This window comes from Coturnix japonica, chromosome 7, assembly GCF_054131305.1.
Source record: "Coturnix japonica strain WE chromosome 7, WE-NBRP24, whole genome shotgun sequence".
NCBI lineage: Eukaryota > Metazoa > Chordata > Aves > Galliformes > Phasianidae > Coturnix > Coturnix japonica.
This window is the reverse complement of record NC_140669.1, coordinates 5,706,913-5,726,857: the sequence shown is the minus strand read 5'-3', so window position 1 is coordinate 5,726,857 and position 19,945 is coordinate 5,706,913. Positions and strand designations below refer to the sequence as shown.

Here is a 19,945-nt window from a genome sequence, read left to right as displayed (position 1 = left end):
GGCATTTGTGTGCTCTGCAGTAAGTGTGAAGGATACTGGGGGCTCATTTTTCATATTATATATTTCATCAGTTTATAGCGTGACCATCCTAAAATCTTCAGATTTCCTGTAAACAAAACAGATAACTACAGATATTGAAGGCTACCATCAGTTTGCAAATAGTGTCATCTGAAACATGATGCAGTTTAAGTAGTGGTTTTTGAGTCATCTTCATTTCACTTATGTCTGTGTCAATGTTTTGCATGTGATTGGTTTCACTTTGTTCCTCCTGCATGGTGGTCATTTCCCAGTTATGTTGGAGAGATTTCCACGTAGCAGCAGGAGAGGGCAGAGAAAGAAATGATTGTGAAGTATTTCTTCATGTTGTAAGCATTTTTTACTCACGCTCTCCTCGGAAAAGCAATAGAACTGCAGAGCGGGCTGTGTGATGTTCATTAAAAAAAATAGCTGGACTCTCAAGTTGTGATTCTAACTTAAATATGGGCTCTTGCTGATCTGCTGTTCCTTTGGGTTTTGTTGTGGTTTTGTGTTTGTTTGTTTTTTTCTTCCCCCAACCTAGGCAGCAAAACAAGTTACTGTTTATTTATAATTTACTTTGAAGGTTTTTTTGTGTTTTTGTGGGTTTTTTTTAATGGCCATAGTGGGGTGCTTCAATATTGAAGTTGCAAATTATTAAATAAGACGATAGTATTGCATTATTTCATTGGAAAGCTGAAGGAATTCATTTATGAATAGAAGTACTTCAACCTTGTTAGCAGTTACGGGAATATAATTGCTGCTTCTGCTTTGTGTCTATTTTATACAGGTATTTGCTTTTATTCTGCATTTGCCTGTGTTTCAGTTGATGTTCAAAAAAGTTCATTCATTTAACTGCCTTTTAAAAGGTCCTTAATATGCTGTTTTAGTAGGGTTGTCTTTTATCGTTTCTGCCCCTTTTAAATCCACATAATAAAAATAAGTTGTCTGGACTATCAGGGTATGGTAAATGTTTATCTTTGCTCATTAAGTCAATGCTGGGTTTCTTTGTCTAATTTAAATGTTTATTTACATGTTTTAGCTGCGTGTAGTTGCCTTTTAGTTATGACCATTGTAAATGTAGTTGTGAGGGTTTGGCATAAATTTGATATGAAACAAAATGACTTTATTTCTAAATGTTATTAATTCATTTTGTCTGCTGTAAATATATCTGTCTTAATTTTCTCCAGACTTGGATAACAGAGCTGTCTGTCTCTGGTTGTGTTTGTTCTTCTTCAACCTTTCAGGTCAGCCATTCCTTAATCCAGATGGCACTCCAGTTGTGTACAATCCTCCTATGCCTCAGCAACCGGTTAGGACCCAAGTGCCTGGACCTGCACAACAGCCACCTCTTCCCCCACCACCTCAGCAACAGCCAGCCTCTAATCACATCCTCTCACAGGTGCACATGTCAAATATATGCTGCTTGCATTGATGGTTGATGCTGCCTTACTGCTGTCTGATAAGGAATTAGCAGGTTTGCTCTGTTGACACACATTATAGAAGCAGGAATAGCTGCACAGATATGAGTAAATGGAATTTTTCCCCATAGTTCTCAGAACTGTCAGTTCTCCTAATAACTGAACATGGTAGGCAGTTTTTTCTTAGAAATATAGAAAACAAAAAGATGTACTGAAAATGTTTTGCTATCAAGATTATAGAGGAAATGAAAAGGGGTTCTGTCTTCATCCTGTAACTCATACTCAGACACCCGTCACGTGGTCAGCAAGGTGGGCAGTTAGTCCAGTTGCAGTATTTTTTCATGAAGCTTACTTTTCAGTCAGATGAATTCTTGGGCTGTTCTGTACAAGTCACACTGCTGGCACCAAAGAGGTAGCTTAGAACTGATAGGTGCGAATGCCTCTGTAGTAGCACTTCGGTTTGCCCTGCTTAACAGTGGCACACACTGAAGAACAGGCTGGTTCTCTGGTATTTAAATGACCACAGTGCACAGAAAATATTTCAGTATTGGGGAATAAAAGTAATATGTTTTATTCTGTGGCTGCTAATGGATTGATTCTGTCTTTAGATGCTTTAAAACAACTTCTGTTTAGAATGTAAGTTTAGTTCTTATTTTATAATTTCAAAACAATCTCTCTGAAAGACATAGTAAATGTTAAATAAAAGCAATCTGCTGACTAACTTTATAGCCAGTATAGTGTGTAACATAAAACAAATGCCTTATTGACTGTGATATTGAAAATTACTTTTAGCTCTATGCAGTCTTTAAACTTAATTAGAAAAAAAAAAAAAAAAGGATCCCTTCCCTTTCTGGTAATATCTGGAACACAGTTGCTTTATTGTCCTGTTACAAAAAAACTTTGTTTTCACTTCTCTTATGTTAACCATGTTTATAAACCTGTTATTTCTTCAGCCTATCCGACCTCTCCAGCCTTCTTCCCAGCCTGTTCAGTACTCTGCAGTCTCTTATCCACCCCCGCTCCTGCCAGTCTCCTCTACCCAGCAATATTCTGTGGTATTATATCTTCTGTTCATTTCCTTTTTGCGTGGGTTAATCATTAGTGGGAGCTGACCTTTGCTTGGGTTGTTTGTAAGTGATGTGTGATAGCAGTGTAATGACTGGCTAGCTTTTCAGTCACAGTAAAATATCACCTGAGTAGTGGAAAATAGTTCTCTTGAACTTGAAATTAACAAGGAACTGCATACATATATTTAACTAAGAAACAGCTTTTTCAAAGTTTTGTTGGCCAGTCAGTACCTTTTGACTAATGTCCTTCCATCCATCCTTTCCATCCTTGTTGCTTTCTGTCTGCTTTTTCTTCTGCTGACCCCTAATTGCTTTCCAAGGGTCAGCTGTGCTGGGTTTTGTTGAGGTTACTTTTTGAAGCCCCTTTGCAAAAACTCTTAAACAGTTCTTGAGCATCCCATGTTTTCAGTAGGCGGAAGCTGGAACTGGAATCCATTTGTCTCTTGTAAAAATGAGTATCATTTAAGAATCTTATCACTGAGGTAGAGCGAAGCCTACTGAAGGAAAAGCATTATCCAAAGACAAATCTGAACTAGGGCCAGGAAAAATTGAGGCTTTCCAACTCCCCAAACTGCTCTACATGTTATACAGTAGCTATTTTATGATGAATTCAAAGTTTGTATTTTGCTACTGTTTGCAACATAAATCATATCATGTAATAACAGATGCTCATTAATTGGAATTCAATAGCCTGCATTTAAATAAAATGATATTATAACTGTTAACTTGTACTTTAGGTGTACAGTTCTAAAAGGAACTGTACTTCATTAAGGGTGCTTTCTTTTCAGCAGCATTGTTTCTCATGTTATTTGTTTGAGCACATGTAAACTGCACCATGAGTAACTTAACTTCTCAGTTAATTAAATGAGAATGGTTATTTAACCAGTGTGATGCATTGCTTCCAGCAGCAGCTATTTCAGGAGCTAGTTCTGTGCTATAATCTGCAATCATTGTTAGGCATATGCTTGCTCAAACAAAGAATGAAACTCCTTCCAGGCTTATGATGGTTTCAAGCCATTTCGCATTCAGGAAATGAGTTTGAATACTAATTGTGCTGTCAGTTTCAAAAAAGCACTTCTACTGATGGCAACTTAGGTAACTCAGTGAAAAGCATTAATGGACTGAATGAATTATCACCTGTAGTTGGTGCAGGAAGGTTGGGTTTATCCCTGTTTTGATGATAAAGTTTCAGTGGTTCATCGTTTGTACTGTATGTGTCACTGCAGGAATACTGACCAGATGATGATTTTCTTGTATTGATAGTACAGTACAAATCTGTGCTGCTGGTTTTTGTCCTTTAGACATTTTGAGAGTTAATATTATGTCGTAATTAAATATCAGTATCCTTTCTAAACTAGATGTTGTGAGAAGCAGCATGTAAAGTCCGATGCAGAAAAGCATTATGGTTGTCAATAGGCCTCATTCCAGAAGTGCCACAGGGAAATGTAAATTGTTGATTGAACGAAAACAGATGTTCTGAATTCAGAGGTATTCCAAATAAAGTTTTACATGCAAATACGTATATCTGATGAATAGTTCCAAGCCTGAAAGTGTAAAATGTCGTCATAAAATATGAATGTAGATGATCTGTAAAAGACAGAAATTGAACTTAGTCTTTGTTGGTTACCTTTTATCTTCTTCAGGGTGATGTGGGAGAGGATCAGGTGCTTTTAACATTTTTGAGTTTTTACACATTTGGAGAGACTGCTTTTTGAAATGCAAAACTGGATGTTTACTGACCAAGATGATACTAGTGATAACTTCTAATTTCTGGGATGCTGGTAATTTGTTTGGTGTTGAATTCCTTGTAAAGAACAAGTGCTTAGGCTTAGTTCAAGTAATAGAAGTTTTCAAATGTCACAGGACTTTGTGCAGTGCCATCAGTACCATGGTTTCAGTTGTAAAGAACCAGTAACCTCTGGAGTGGTTTTTTGCAGTTGTTGAAAGGATTTGGTTTTTTAGCATGAGAACTAGTACATATTATAACAAGTTTGACAAATGTACCTTGTCATCCAGGATTAAAGCTTCGTTACCTTAAGCTCCTAAAACTAAAAATTGTTTCACCAGTACTTGGTCAGTTTTGCTGTTTTAGCTGGGGTTCTGTGTTTGCATGCAGAATTTGAAGTCCGGTGTATTTTTGACAACTGAATTCTTGCAGTTAAGTAGATAGAGGCAGATATAATAAAAAAAAATAAAAATAAAAATATCAGGTATTTGAAGTGAATGGAGTCTCTGAATGTGGATATACTTTCCCACTGTTAGCCCTGAAGACAATTCATTCCTGTGTTCTTATCATGCTCCTTCCTGTTTTTCTTTGGCTGATGTTGCTATTGTACAATAATTTAAGACATTCCTGTCTGAAATCTTTTGTTTCAGATATTTGCCTATTTGCTTTTTTTGTTTGTTTGTTTAAGTATATCTGAATGTAACTTTTTTTGTTTTTTTTTTTTTTTTTTTTTTTAACTATTACAGCAAGACAACCTAGGATCACAGTTTAGCCATATGAGTCTTGCCCGTCAGCCACCTACTGATCCAGCTGAACCTCACACCACTATGTTCCAGTCCACTGTTGTCCTGCAGCCCCCGCAGCAGTCTGGTTATATCATTGCAGCCGCTCCACCTCCACCGCCTTCTGGCCAGCCGGTTTCTGCTCCGGGCTACTCTCCATCCAGCCACCCTGTCAGCCAGCAGGTCCTTCCGCAGCAGGGATATATGCAGCAAACTGTGCCACAGGTACAAGGGCTTTGTTTCCATCCTACTGAAAGCTATGTTTAGAAACTAATCATGCTGTTTCATCAGAGAGCTTTTGGTAAAGTCTGCCTCCTTATGTGTAGCTGGTCTAAAAAACAAACAAAAAAACCTACCAAAAACACACATTTTGTTATTGGTAGAAATATTTTAAAACTACCAAATGGAAATTGGTCCTGAGATCCTAAATCAGCTTCCCTCCAACCATCTCCATGGTTTCATTGATGGTGCTGCATTTTAGAAGCAATGGGGTTGCTTTCTTCTGACATTGGCTGAAATGGCACACGTAGTCACCAACACCTGCTAAAAGCAGTTCATGAAATGAGTACTGATGTAGGAGGATGTAATATCACTGAATTTTCCTTTCTACAATGGAAATCCAAGAAATCAGTCACTAAAGGTTGACTTAAGTTTTGTATCTTCCTTTTACCCTCTTTCTGTTTATGTGTCTGCCTTCTATAAATTTTCAGATACTGAAGCTCTTTAACTGTTGTTTGTCTCTAGATGCCAGCCTGTTATTGTACCCCCAATCAGTATCCGCACTCCAGTCAACAATATCGACCTGTTTCTGTCCATTACAACACACAGCAAAACCAACCATTGGCACAGCCTGGACAGCAGACAGGTTTGTTGAACTTACTCAGCATTTTGTTAGAATGCCTTGCGTATATATTGTCCTCTGCTTTTAAAACTTGTTTTGCCTTATGATTTCGAATAGAAGTTCACACATTGGACACAGTGCACAACTGAAGCAGAAAAATTTAAGTCAGTTGGTCATGAAACTTGAGATCTGAGCTATAACTGTGAGTGGCTCATGCTGCGAAGTTACAGGATAATTTTTTTTGTCTATAAAATGAATAACTGATAAGACAAAGCAAAAGACTGGGAACTTTCAATGATGTAAAATCGCAGAGATGTGTTTTATCTGCTGAAAGTTCCAAACAAAAGATACTTTTTTTAAGTTGCAGTTTAGTACAATATGGAATAAATCATTTTTCTGTCCATTGACTAGTGGTATCTGGATATTGACCAGTATGCATAATAAGAGCTAAAGCTACGTCTGAAATAGCTGGGGCTCAGTATGGGTGGCTGTGTTTGAGCTGAAAGGTAGCATTGCTGCCTGGCTAATGCAGCAGCGAGTCCCTCAGGCTGGGTCCCTTCCAGCTCCAGATGTTCTGCGAGTCTGTCTGGTCAAGCACAAGAGTGAGCAGATCATGTCTTACAGGGGTTTATTCATTTTATAAAGCGGTTACTAACTATGTAATTATTTTCCAAACACAAATGTGGATAAAAGATGACAGCTTCTGAGAGCGTGGCAACTGAAACCATGTTTGGTTTAACATTATGGGATGGCCTGACTTTGAGCTGTTGAATTCGGGGCCGTAACACTGTCTGAGAGGTTTATATTTCTCACAGTGAACCGGTCTCTTTTTCAGCTGCTTCCTGGCTTCCTTTTTAAAGGGGTTTCAGGTGTTAGGTTTTTCGCTTCTATTTTAAATGCTTTGTTTGTCCAAATATGTAAATAGGAGGAATTGCTCTTTAAGAAAGTAGCATCTCATGTCCTCATAATCATGAGAACTAACCACAGGTTGATTAAAAATCTGGACTACAGTTACTGTAGGAACATCAACTGAAATTCAACTGGCTTCTGCTACAAAATGGCCAGTGATGAAGCTCCTACAGTTGTAACAACAGCTGTCGATGCAATAGTTGGTATCAAGCTGTAGTCGTTACTTGCTAGCCAGCTTACTGTACTTCTGTGTTCGTGCCTGAAAGCCATTTCTCACTCTTAATATGTCATTCAGATAATGTGTTTCTGTAGTCTATCTGCTAACTTATATTAAGTGATTCATTTTAAGTTATGTGAATGTCAAGTAATGCTTCTCCCAGGAGCTACTGTTTTGTAGTATTTCTCTGTTAGGAGACAGTTCACTGTGGCAGGTGTGGCTTTTCTTTTTCTGCTGAGTGCTGTGTTTCTGCCATACCATTTTCAGTGCAGAGGTGAAACTGTGATGCTAGAAATAGAATATTCTTTGGAATGCAGTGGGGAACCTTTATGGCAGTCAATTTCTATTGTACCAGTTGTCTCCACTCGCAAAATCAATTACATCTGTCGCTGGAAGTGCTAGAACAAAGTGACAAATGTTCACAGCTACATTGCAGTGTCTAGGAAGTGAGGGGTTTACACTACAGATGTATTATTGATCATATCTATCATATTTTGCAGCCCTGTTGCATTCTGTTGCTTTTTAGGTGCTATAGATCATTCTGTAACAAAGTACACTTCAGCGTTTTGGATTTTGCACATAAGAGTGAGTTTTGTGCACAGTCCAAGTTTAGCTTTTACAAACTGTAATTAGAAGTATTCATTCAAGCATGCATTGTTCTAAAGTTGTATAGTACTCTGAAAATATGTAATGTATTGTGTTTCTAATGAACAGCACTCGTAATTAACTGAACCTTCTTCCCTTTAATTTTCTCAAGTAATATGTGATGATGTTACCGGTCTGTCAGTCTTCATTGTTGCAGTCTCTTTAGAAGAGACAACCAGCTGAGACTTAATTCACAGTGTTTGTTGTACCCCGAATGTATGTAATGAATGAGCATCCCTGGGTTTTCTTTTGTGTTAATTGAATAATTATTTACAAAATAGACCAAGCAATTTTTTAAACATGCAGACGCAAAATCCAAGTGTCTTTTTGGGGCTATATTTCCTGTATTAATTATACTTCCATATCAAGCCAGGGAGCATGGGGAATGTCAAGTCTGTTAGAATGTGAATGCACTAGAGTTAAATACAGACTCTTCTTGCCATCAGTTCATCTGGACTAGCCCTGTTTTGTTACTCTGTCGTAGTTGCTGTTGTTGTCTCAGCTACACTAACAGCTAGGGGGTTTTGCTGGTACGGTAAGTACTTAAGCACATAACCTCCAAGATGGAGCAGTGGGGAAAGGAATTTCACTTGTGTTCTGCATGTGCTTTGATCGGGGTAGTAGTTACATCCTAAATGCATTTTTAAAAAAATGTGGGGCACAATGGGCTGGAGCATAATAAATGCACAGGTGCCATTTCCTGTTTGGCACCCAGACCTGTGGGTTCATTTATTTACTTATTTAGATAGGACACTTTTGAAAGGTAAGAGAGGGTACCAGCAATAATAAATGGTTATTATTTATTATTATGCAATATAGGGGTGAATATGAAAGTCGGGCTTTTTCTTTTTTGTTTTTTTCCCCCACATGGTAACATTAAATTTAAAATATCTTCCATTGTATACAAATGTGACTTTTACCTGGAAGATTTCTCTCAGTTCCTAATTGTTTTAGCATTCCATATTTCAGTTTAGAAATGGCCCTTCCAAAAAGGGACTTGCAAGGTATTCTTCAGCCTTGAATCACTGATACTTTTATCTCTGGGGCACCTGAGATGCTAGAAGTTATCACAACCAGAATTTCAAAGCTGGTATACCTCAAACAGCATTATTTATGACAACTGACAACTGTCTCTTAATGTTATCTGGCGTGCCTTGTTCAAATGCCTTCTGCTTTCCCCAGGCAAATCAAGGTGTTAACACATGTAACTCACTAGAGTATAATCAATGCAAGCATGTGAGATCAGCACTGCAGTTAGTATGTGAAGTATTTAATGCTGGTGCCAGATGGATGCAAACGAATAAATCTGTTAATTTCTAATGTTGGTGTCTTTTTATGTGCATGATAAGTTCGGCTCTTACAAAGCTGCCAGATGTAGGAAGCCACTGGAAAATGCCACGTGAACCTCTTCATGTAGGCAACCATGTATAAAATGTGTCAGTTAATTCAAAACAATGTTTAAATGTGTAATTTCAGGTTACCAAGTTTTGCCTAACCAACAGCAAAACTACCAGGGTTTAGTTGGAGTTCAACAGTCTCAGAATCAAAATCTAGTCAGTGGCCAACACAACAATGTTGGGAATCAAATTCAAGGTGTGATCGTTCCATATCCTTCAGTGCCATCTTACCAGGTGAGTAATTTACTCAGTTTTCCAATCTGTGCATTTGGAGTGATCTATTTATAAGTTAAACATTGTTTTGTAAGCAGATGAAATCTGCAAGTGTGTTTCAAAGTGACATGTGGGTGGGAACTTGAAAAAGTAGTAACAATAACCAAAGACAACTGAAATGTGAAGCAGAAGTTTTAAACAAGAGGCAGAAGGAGACGCTGTCTGCACAAGGAAGTCTCAAAGCGTTCTCAATTTCAGGTTTCAGTGCCTCAAGGTTCCCAGGCAGTGCCCCAGCAGACATATCAACAGCCTGTAATAATTCCTGGTCAGTCAAATCAAGGATTGCCCACAACAGGAATGCCAGTTTACTACAGTGTCATTCCATCAGGTCAACAGAATAACTTAAGGTAAGTTTAATATAATTATTTGACTTCTCAGCAATGAGGTTTAATTACTCTGAAGAAACTGACAATATCTGCTATATTGCTCCATGTATTGAAATGTATTTTAAAGGCAGACTTGCAAACGCTTTGTTAGGTGTTTATTTTTGCTCTTATGCAGTTAACTGAAACAACCAGTACTGCTTGTTTGAATGTAAATATACTGTTTCATGATGCTTTCAGCAGTCTTTTACTTGTAAGTTTTACATTGTAGTTTGCAGTCTTCCTTTTTTTCTTTTTTCTTTTCCACTCATGAAACACGAGCACATCCAGTAGCAATACCTTCCTGCAGTTATCTCTATTCTCTTTATTCTGAATCTGTGAAGCAGATTACTCCAGCTTCCTTTTGTCCACATAACCAACAAAACCTGTTAGCACAAAGCTGGCTCTGAAATGAGTATAGGAACTTCCTTGTATGTTCAGGTCTTGTTTGAGAAATAATTTTGAGTGCTTATGATAGAACAGATAATTGAATACCTAAAAGAACTCATTACAATTAATGCTTGTTACATGTGTGTTTCAAAAATACTTGGCTCGCAGCTTTTAAACAAGCAGTAGTGGTATGAAGCTTGCTTCAACCATCTGTGAGCGCACAGATTTCAGTATTTATGTTATTGCTGCATGGCTTCATCCAGTTAAATGAATCTGAATTCTTGTTCTTTGTACCCTAAGGTTCTTTTTAACCTTTTCTTCTTTGGCTATGTTTGAGATTCAGTGGAGTCATAGGGAGACATAATGATACACTTTTTTATAGTAAGCTTTATTGCTTGAGCTCTTCTGTCATTTGCGATGGCCATCTCTTTCAAACAGGGTAACTTTTGTTTGGCATTCAGAGCAAACTAGCAGCTTAGGACAGCATCTTGCTTTTATTAAAATAGGTGTGTTGCAGCACTCTAACAAAGAACGTAGAATAATGTTCTGCAGAAACTGAATGGCCTCAAACCCACAGGTTGTTATTGCAGACTAACATCAATAGAAAGATGAGAAGCTGAGTGAAAGAGTACATCCTGTGCAGATAGAAAGCAATTTGTTTAAGTTTCCACTGAGTTTTTCCTGTTACAAAATACAAACATTTTTAATTTATAATCAAATACTTGGTCTCAGGGACAAAGGATGGAAAAAATACTTAGGTGAAGAAGTCATGTGTGGAAATGGATTCCTAGTGGAGGCTCAACGTGCTTCCTTTATTCTGTAGTTTGAAGTTATTTTAAAGTCTCATTCCCTCAGGATATTCACTTTCTGTTAGTACTGACACGAAGTACCAGACTCTGTAGGCACTGTTCTCAGGTTGTAGTCCTCCAACCTGAGGATGTTCTGTCTGTGTTATGATGGAGTTTGGCTGTGTTGGTTATTGTTTTGCCTTGCATGTCTTGAAAATTAGCTGGCATTAAAAAACTTTCAAAATTACTCTTTTTATATGTATTGCAAATAAATGAAAGGCTATTTCTTTGTCTTCTTCCATGACTGGGTACTTTTTCCCAATCTCTTGTTTGGTAAAGCTGTGCTAAGGCAACCCTTGTAGGTATCTGTCTAAGCTGCCTTACTCTGCACTCAAGTGGATGGGTGTGCTCATCCTGTGTGCTGAGTACACTGACTCAGCTGCTTGGGACCAGCCTCCAGCTGAGAAAACAGCATGTGAATTCCTTGTGGTGGGTTCTGTGGTGGGTATTTAACTGAGACCTAATTATGGTTAATTTTGTACTTCTTTATACCATCTATTTGCACACATATCAAAGTAAATAAATTACTACAGTCTTGATATACCCAGGTCATAAGTTATGGCCAGTGAACAGACTTGAAACTACTGTCTTATGAAGAACAGATTCCTGGGCAGGGGGTAAGTGGGAATATTACTGATTGAAATCAGTGAAGTCCCAGTAACTTGTAGTATCTGGTGGCAACAAATGCAGTGATTGGGATTAAATGTAACAAACTTCTGTTAGTCACGTTCTTTTCTCTTTATTATTATTACAGTTCATCAGTAGGATATTTGCAGCCTCCTGGATCAGAGCAGATACAGTTTCCTAGAACATCATCACCATGTAACTCACAGCAGCTTCAAGGACAGCAATGTGCAGGTTGGGGGACTAAAGCTTTTTTGGAGCAAATTTCTAGCCATTGTTATCCAGTGTTTGTATATTTGTTACTAAGGGATTGATTTAGAATTAAGTATTTCTTTATTTCCTTCTGTATTCTGTGTTTGAAGTTAGACTGGAGACAGGTGAACTTCACATCTTAATTTGTTTATCATTGAAAACTCTCATTACTTTGCTAGAATTCAGTATTGGACACCACAATGCCTTGCATGTCTGCTTTTGAATTGAGATGGACTTGGGAACAATGACTTTAATCTTTTCCCGAGTGGCTGCGTGGGTCTGTTTTTTTTTAAAGATCATAAGAAGATGCTAAAAAGTGTAAGCATCCTGGGCTTGGATTGAGAGGAGTGAGGTAGACTTTTCTAATGTTGAAAGGGGAAATTAAATACTCCGAAGTATTCTGTTCTCATGTTTGTTTCTTCTGTTAGCCTTATTTACTGCCTTTACTTCCATAGTTTATAACAACCATTCAAGTCAGAAGCCATCACCTCCTACATTATTGTCACCTTCATCAAAGTCAAAGCCGCAACAGGCTGCTTCCATTTTGCACTACAGCATAGTGTCTCCACCCTCATGTAAAAGTTCACCCACTGGTCTTTCCATCATGCAGCCAATAAAAGGTATCTTTCATTGGGATTTTTGTCTAAGCCATTCTGTCTAGAAATTATCAGATTGATTTCATGGCTACTTGTAGAACAACTGTGACTTGAGTGCTGTCTCTGCAAGTACTTTATCATAATGCTTCATCTGAATTACTGTCATTGTAACTTCAAAAATGACCATATCAGATCTAAATGAAACAATAGCCAACTTTATACGAGCAGCCTGGAGGCAGCCTTCTTCAACAGAGAAGAATGTCATTTAGCAGAACTACTTAAATCAGATTTGGAATGTTTTACTCTATAAAATATTAATATATCTTTTTTAAAGGCCTGTATATAGCAGCTTCAATGCAGTATGAAAACAGTAGTGACATAGAGCTTGTCATACCCTTGAAACATTTATAAATATTAATATGCAAACACTTCAGATCTCTGAATTTCCAACCACAATTATCATAAAATTGATGAGCTGGTCAGGAAATTAAGGGCATTAGGGTTAGCCTCCAAACCAGAGGTTTGTAGATCAATCCTTTAATTGTAGTCTGTACTACTGTCCTTATTTTACTGAAAGGGAATTTGATGCATGAGAGGTTCTGTTGGCACCAAAAAAAAAGGCTGTAATTTCCAGCATTGCTATCAGTATTTGTAAGCAATAGCTGGAACAAGTAGGTCAATGACCTAGATTCCACTACACATTGATGTCTCTTATGACCTATTATCTTTAAAGATATTTTTAGAGACTATTCATTAGTAAATAGGTAACATGCAGTTAAGTGGCACGATAGCTGGATCAGCAGTGTATTTTAGTTCACAGGCAATTTTAGTTTTCTTTCTCTTTGGGTGTAATTCTTAAAGACAGCCATTTCCAGATGTCCAAAATTGGTCTAGCGCTGGTTTGTTCTACCCTTATCCTGGTAGTTCTGGTTTTATGCTGCTTTGAAGGCCTGATTCAAACCTGTTAAACTGTCATTTATACAAGGCTGGGGAATGTGAAAGCCTTCCAAACATTGAGAGAATAAAGAAAAGCATGATCTGAGTAACAGAAATACTGAGGTGATACCTTGAGGAATCATCTCAAGGTAAGGAGGCTGAGGATATATATAGGCAGGTAACTGAGTGGTGTTTCTCCTCTTCAAAAATTTTAAGGGAAGCAGACTCAGTCTGGCAGGCTTTCAAGGATTTATCTTATTGTGCTTTTTAATAGCTGAACATCTGCATCTGCCTTCTATGACATTTGATTTCAAGCATACTTGTTACAGGAAAAGAGTTCCATTTATTCTCACTTACTCAAATGCTGTGGAACTTGTAATAGAAGTAAAGAGAAACAGCATTTGGGGATCTATAGTTTTCTTTTGTAGTTTACCATAAAACTTTCAGCATGTGACATTTGTCAAGCAGTAATGCTGTAGGTTATTTCCTCAGGAGTTCTTATCTCACAGAACAGAGATGACTAACGGTATGTGCCAGGCACTGTAGAAATTATAAAGCAGTAAAATGTAAATATAACATTTATAATATTTATTAATACATGCATAATTAATAACAAACCAGTGTTGTTCCATGAAAGTTAGTGCGTATATTGGTTTTTGCCTCTTTGCATCAAATTTGCGTATAGAAATTACAGAGGCCTTGCCACTTGGCAGCTTGCTGTGTGTTATGCTGATTATAGCAGCAATCCATAAGCAGAAGTCTGTTTTATTTTGCTGTGCAACAGAATAGAAATATTCACCATGCAGCTTTTACAAGGACAAAGCAGGGACTTTATACATTTTCAGTTTTATACCCTCCACTAAAGTTGGCAGGGTAATCTGATGAGTACATTTCAATCTGTAGCACGTAGGTAGAACTTTGTGCCGTTTTAAAAAGTTGGGAAGGAATCATAGATGTAAAAGCATTGCTATTATCACATTGTTTTGATAGAAATCAATATAGTAAATATTAGCAAGGCTAATACAGTTGTAATATTAAGAGCTTGTTACTCTACACTGTATGGTCTGTGTTTCCAAGGAATCGGATTGGATTCTTTTTGGAATGCAGGGGTAGTGGTAGCGAGTACAGTAGCCCATTTTCAGAAGATATAAGAGCAATACATTTTGTAATCTGATTCACGTTTCCTAACTGATGGTTCGATGTACGTAATGAATTGAAAAGATTGTGGACTCACTGTTTGAAGGTGGATAATTAAATGGTGTTCAAACAGTGTGTTTTAAGCATGGTTTTTGAGAAATTACATAAACAGAACGTGGAAGGAAGAAGGAAATGGCAAACAACAATTTTCAAGTAAATAGGACATCATAGATGACCTGGGACAGGGGGAGAACAATCTCTTAGAAAAACTCTCATCACAAGTCTTTGCACAAAACCACATGGAGCAGCGTTGGCTGTTTGGCTGTTCTCCCATAACTGGGATTTCTGCAGCTACCACAGCTGCTAAGTGGTATTGGCAAAGTGTGGAACAAACTACGTTCCCTACTCAGAAAAGCAGTCCCAGACTTGTAGGATCAGTTATAAAATGTGTGAGTGAATAAAATGTTGATTGGGACTAAAGACCGATTCCAGATCTTTCTAATGTATGGCACCATATCAAAGGGAACATTACTCTGACAGTAAATGCAGAATACTTGCAACTATTGTTAAATTGAATTTCTTTTTTAAAAATATTCCCAATAATGAGTTTCAGTGGCTGTTTATCTTCTATGGCTCTAGGAAACCTCCTCTCAAGCTAATCTAGTGTGGATTTATTTCATAGTGGAAATACAATTGTACAGAATATCCTGTCCTAGTTTTCTAGAAATGAGAAGCTTGTTTAGCAGGATGTCGTTAGCGTTGTTTCCTTTATTTTTATTAATTCGTGTCTTTTCTAATAAAGTTAAAACTGAAATTGATGATAACTAACTGTATCCTACGCAATTTCTTGCCATGTAGCAGTAGCAGCACCACCGGGTGGAGGAGTAGTAATGATGCAGCTAAATATACCTAACAACCCCCAGCCTCGGAACCATTCACCTCCACAGTGGAAACAGAATAAATATTACTGTGATCATCAAAGGGGGCAGAAGTCCACAGAACTTAGCACTTTAGACGGTGCTGCACAGGTATGAGGTTACTGTTTTATTTTCTAGCATGACTTATTTGCATAAGTTGTTTTTGTTTTGGTTTGGTTTGGTTTTCCCCAAAAGTTCTTTTTTGGAATCAAATCTGTTCTGATAGTACTTAATAGTACTTTTGCTTCCAGTGCTGGCATGCTTGTTTACCTGGATACCTTTTCAAATACACATTTGTTGTTTATCCAGTTGCAGCATAGTCCTCAACTAGGTAGTCCTGTCACCTCGCCTGCCCAATCACCAGCACCAGCTCAGCTGTCAAACCTCAAGAACATCCGTCCCTCGTTAACATCTCTTTCTATTGTGCCCCAGTTTTCTAGACCTTTCATCCCTGGACAAGGTACAGTTCTGGATAACTAAAATGTGTGTGTGTGTGTGTTGGTTTGTTGTTGTTTTTCTTTTTATGTGTCTTAAAAGACATAAAAGATTTTCTTGACAAACTGAGGCTCATTTTAGTAGTAATCTTGCTGAAGGAAGATCAACAAAGCCATCCACTAGCTCATCTTAATGCATGTTATGGTTGTGATATTATCTTTCGGGGACAAGGGTATAAACTGGAATTTTAAGGTGAATGTTCTGCCCAGACCCTTTCCTTCATTGAGAAATGCATTGAATCAAACCACTGCTAAGTGTGAATTCTTGATTCCTTTTAGAAAAAAACTGGTATGGTAGCAGGAAAAAGTATTTTAGAATAAATTCATTCCTCTTCTGCCATGTTATCAGGAGGAAAAAAAACCACAGAAAATAGGGAATTTTCAGTATGATGTGAAGTTTTGGAAACAAACAAGAAGTCCTTTGTTAGTGAGCAAAGATGTCCTGGTGTGTCATTCCAAAACTGAAAATCAATGGTCTATTTTGTAGAAAAATTACATTAGTAAAGCAAGACTTAGGGAAAAGTGCTGCTGTCTTCCTTACTGGTACAAGAAACTTTATTTTCTTTTGTTTGTCTTTGTCCTGTCTGCTGCATCACCTTTACATCCAGCAAAAATTCCGAGTTTTTCTGGTTGCAAAATATGTCTCGAGTTTTTTAATCTTCTGTGGCTGTTAAAAAGAATTCTGTTTGGTAGTCAACAAATAGGAATATGAAGGCATACCTGGCACTCACCAGGGATACAACTGTGGAAATGGTTAAATTGTACACCAAGATGTCCTTTATTAAGGCTCCTCTCAGGTGACACCACGGTGAATAATATTAGTGTGTTTGTCAGCGTAACTCTTAAATGCAAGAAAGCCTCGAGCTTGTATGTTTCCACCCTGTGGTCAGCATGTGACTTCATCACACTAAATCTTATTTTCCCAGCTTAGCCAAATACACAGCGTTGTGCATACTCATTCTGTTTTCTCTTATATAAGATACACACAAAACCTCTGAATTCTGTTACTATATTTTGGGGGCAGGGGGAACCCTTCTAATTACCTTTCTCTTTAAGGAGATGCCAGATACCCATTGCTTGGCCAGCCCCTGCAATACAATCCACCATCTTTATTACGTGGACAAGTAGCAAGCCAACAGGTACTAAAGGGAACACTGACCATGGCAACACAGAAGAAAGCAATTTAGGACTGCAATTATAATAACCAATGAATAGGAACTTATATTATTGCATTAGAAAAGTAATTGATGGGAAAGCACTTGCTTTCTAATAACTGTTTTATTCTCTTTTGATACTTCTGGTGTTCTTATGGTAGAAGTAATGAGAAGCATTATTCTAAAATGTAACTTGTTTTTTGAACTGAAACTTCAACCTGTGAAAGAAGGTGCAAGGCACAGTGTAGAATGCGGATTCTCCTGGAAGCAGTCAGAAGTTCTAAAAATGAGTTCTAAAAAAGTTTGCTTAAAGGGACTTTTTTTTTAAAAAAAAGGAAATACAGATATTCCTAAGCAAAAAGTGGGTTTGTTTCTTAAAAGAAAAGAAAATATTAAGTGTTGGCAAAACCGTATTTACTGCTTGGGAGAGACTTAAACCCTCCGACCCTACCTTGTTCAGTTCTACCAGAGATCAGCCAGATGTGATGGGTTTGGGGGGAGGTGGTTTATTCTTTTCTGATAAGCTTTAAGGTGATTTTTTTCATCATTCCCTTCTTTTCTTCTGAAGTCAAGGATTTACAGTGAGGTAACGTAGAACTTTTAAGATATGATGCCTTGTCATTAAAATACATCATTTATATCCATCTCTCTAGTGTCAGCCTGGAAACAGGCATGGAAACAGGGGAAAGAAACCAGCAAAGAAGGCTGCTTCAGCAGATCTCGGTGCAGGAGAACCAGGTATAAAACGTAGCCAGGTGATGTATAAGAGCAAAGCAAGTCAGACGGTACAGTCAGTTCATGAATCTACTGCAAAATTCAGCATTGATTGCCTGCCTTGCTCTCTTAAGGAGCCTATTTCTAATCTCAGCTCTTATTTGCACGCTTGCAGCTGTAAGCAGTGCTATGTGTGAAAGAAGCATTGCCCTCTACCAGCAACAGAATGCCTTTGTAGTAGCCTGTAACATCAGCCAACTGGAGATACTGTTTGATGCATCTTTAAGTACAACAACAAATTTTGATTCGATGTTTTTCTTGTTTCAGCTGTGGGAAAAGTTCTAGAAATAACTGAACTGCCAGAAGGTATAACTCGAATGGAAGCAGAAAAACTATTTGGAGAACTTTTAAAAGTCGGTGCCAAGATCCGGTGGCTGAGGGATTCACAGTGTCTACAAACACAGCAGCAGCACCACCGGCGTTACTGTGGCAGCGGAGACAGTAATGTGAACACTGAGCCATGCAAAGCTACTGACTTGGCCTCCACTTACACAGTTCTAGCTATGTTCCCTACAATGTCGGCTGCTCAGAACGCATTGAAGAAACAAAGTAGTACCTCAGTTAACAAGTTCAGGCTGAGAACAAGCAAGAAGCACTACGACTTTCATATCCTGGAAAGGGCTAGTTCTCAGTAGCAGTCACATTGGTGGACACTCAGCCTTTACTACTTCCATGTCCTCCTCTCCTTGATCAGCTTCATGTTGCAGGGTTTCTGTTCTTCTCACAGAGATTCCTGGGATGTTTTGTCATAAGTGACATTAGCCATTGAAGAATAACCCAGTGATCCAGCACGATGAAAAAGTTAATTCCAGACCAGAGCAAGAAATCATCCTTGAGAAAGGCAGCTTTCTATACGGAATGCCATTGAAATGCCCCCTACTTTTATAATAGTTTTGTTTTATATTTTTGACTTCTTGTATCAGATCCAAAGTTCTATTGTATAGCAAACATTCATAAAAGCCCACATTCAGATTTGTATTTTATAATCCCTGTTCACTGCCAGCACACAGCTGTCCATTCCAAAGCAGGATCCTGAGGAATTATGCTCATTTTCTAGTGAACTGCCCCAAATACTCAGATTGACCTGTTCCCTGTCACTTGCATTTCTTTTGTTTTTTTAAGGAAAGAAATATATAATTTTAGTAACTAGTTAATTCCTTAGATGGTTGCTTTCTTTTGAGATTCATTCAAGCGATGTCAAAAGAAATTACAAGTTCATTGTACCCTTGAAGGATTCGCTTTGATCCAATGAGTTGAATAAGTACTTATAGGGGAATATGAATAGATTACAAAGAACGTTCACTGAATCACATTTTAATATTTCTTTTTAGCAAAAAGGTGAAGAAACTAAAATGTATCTTCACAAGTAACAAAATGTTTGCACTTTAATTGTGTTCCCACCAGTATGAATCTCTTTTCTTTTCACTCTAAGATAATTGTGTTTGATAAGAGCTGGAAACCTTTTTAATGGTTTAAGTTTTCATCATTTGCAGATACTCACTGGACATCAAAAGACTCATTGCACATAAAGATGAAACAAACGTTTTTTCAATTTGTGTAATTTGCAAGGCTGTACAATGTGTGCTGACGCCTTTTTCAGTTCAAGAAAATAAATGTTTACAAACACAAACTTTTTCGGTGCACTTGTTTCAAGTTCTAGGAGCCTTCTGAGACCTGGATGAACACACCGATGGTTTGGATCCCTTCGAATGTGAGAAAATAACTTGAAAATAACTGCTACTGTAATTTTTTTTAACCACCATCTCTCTTCCTCTTCTTAAAGCATTTATTTACAACATCTCCATCTTTTTTTTTTTTTAAGCATTTCCCCCATACAAGTGAAAACAGAATAAATCAGAGACTATAAGGGCTGTCCCTGTTTCGTTGTTTTTTGGTTTTAACATAGGTGCTGACTTGCCGTGTAGGCAAATAACAACCTGTTTCCTTCCCTTAAGGCCACAGCTTTGTAAAACATGCATATTTAATTTCTGTAAGTGGAAATTTAAGGTAAATGTTACATTTAAAAACATTTTACTGTGGTTAAGTAAAGAATTTTGGTGCCTAATTTCTTCCTCATTTTAAAACTTCTGCCACTGAACAACTAAACATCAATGTGTGAAGCAGCAAGAGCTGTCCTCTGTGTGGTTCATTTCTAAATCATTTGTGTG

At 37.7% G+C, this 19,945-nt stretch overlaps 1 protein-coding gene and 1 long non-coding RNA gene across 28 annotated transcripts in view; one reads left to right on the top strand and one right to left on the bottom strand.

The window, feature by feature from the left end:
- The window catches only part of R3HDM1 (R3H domain containing 1), a 40,825-nt gene extending 21,418 nt beyond the window's left edge, over positions 1–19,407 (top strand). For 9 of the 27 annotated variants that reach the window (XM_015868868.3, XM_015868863.3, XM_015868871.3 and 6 more), the window contains 13 exons: positions 1,263–1,417; positions 2,390–2,491; positions 4,976–5,236; positions 5,756–5,876; positions 9,100–9,254; positions 9,492–9,640; positions 11,648–11,751; positions 12,225–12,389; positions 15,297–15,466; positions 15,665–15,815; positions 16,906–16,988; positions 17,657–17,741; positions 18,045–19,407. In XM_015868868.3, the coding sequence (XP_015724354.1) occupies positions 1,263–1,417; positions 2,390–2,491; positions 4,976–5,236; positions 5,756–5,876; positions 9,100–9,254; positions 9,492–9,640; positions 11,648–11,751; positions 12,225–12,389; positions 15,297–15,466; positions 15,665–15,815; positions 16,906–16,988; positions 17,657–17,741; positions 18,045–18,412 (2,069 nt within the window). In that variant the 3' untranslated portion in view covers positions 18,413–19,407. The remainder of the gene's footprint in view (positions 1–1,262; positions 1,418–2,389; positions 2,492–4,975; positions 5,237–5,755; positions 5,877–9,099; positions 9,255–9,491; positions 9,641–11,647; positions 11,752–12,224; positions 12,390–15,296; positions 15,467–15,664; positions 15,816–16,905; positions 16,989–17,656; positions 17,742–18,044) is intronic. The other 18 variants (XM_015868876.3, XM_015868875.3, XM_085552178.1 and 15 more) reach the window with 11 other exon arrangements.
- LOC107316882 (uncharacterized) overlaps positions 1–19,945 on the bottom strand; it is a 44,918-nt gene that overhangs the window by 20,242 nt on the left and 4,731 nt on the right. The gene's annotated exons all lie outside the window — the stretch shown is intronic.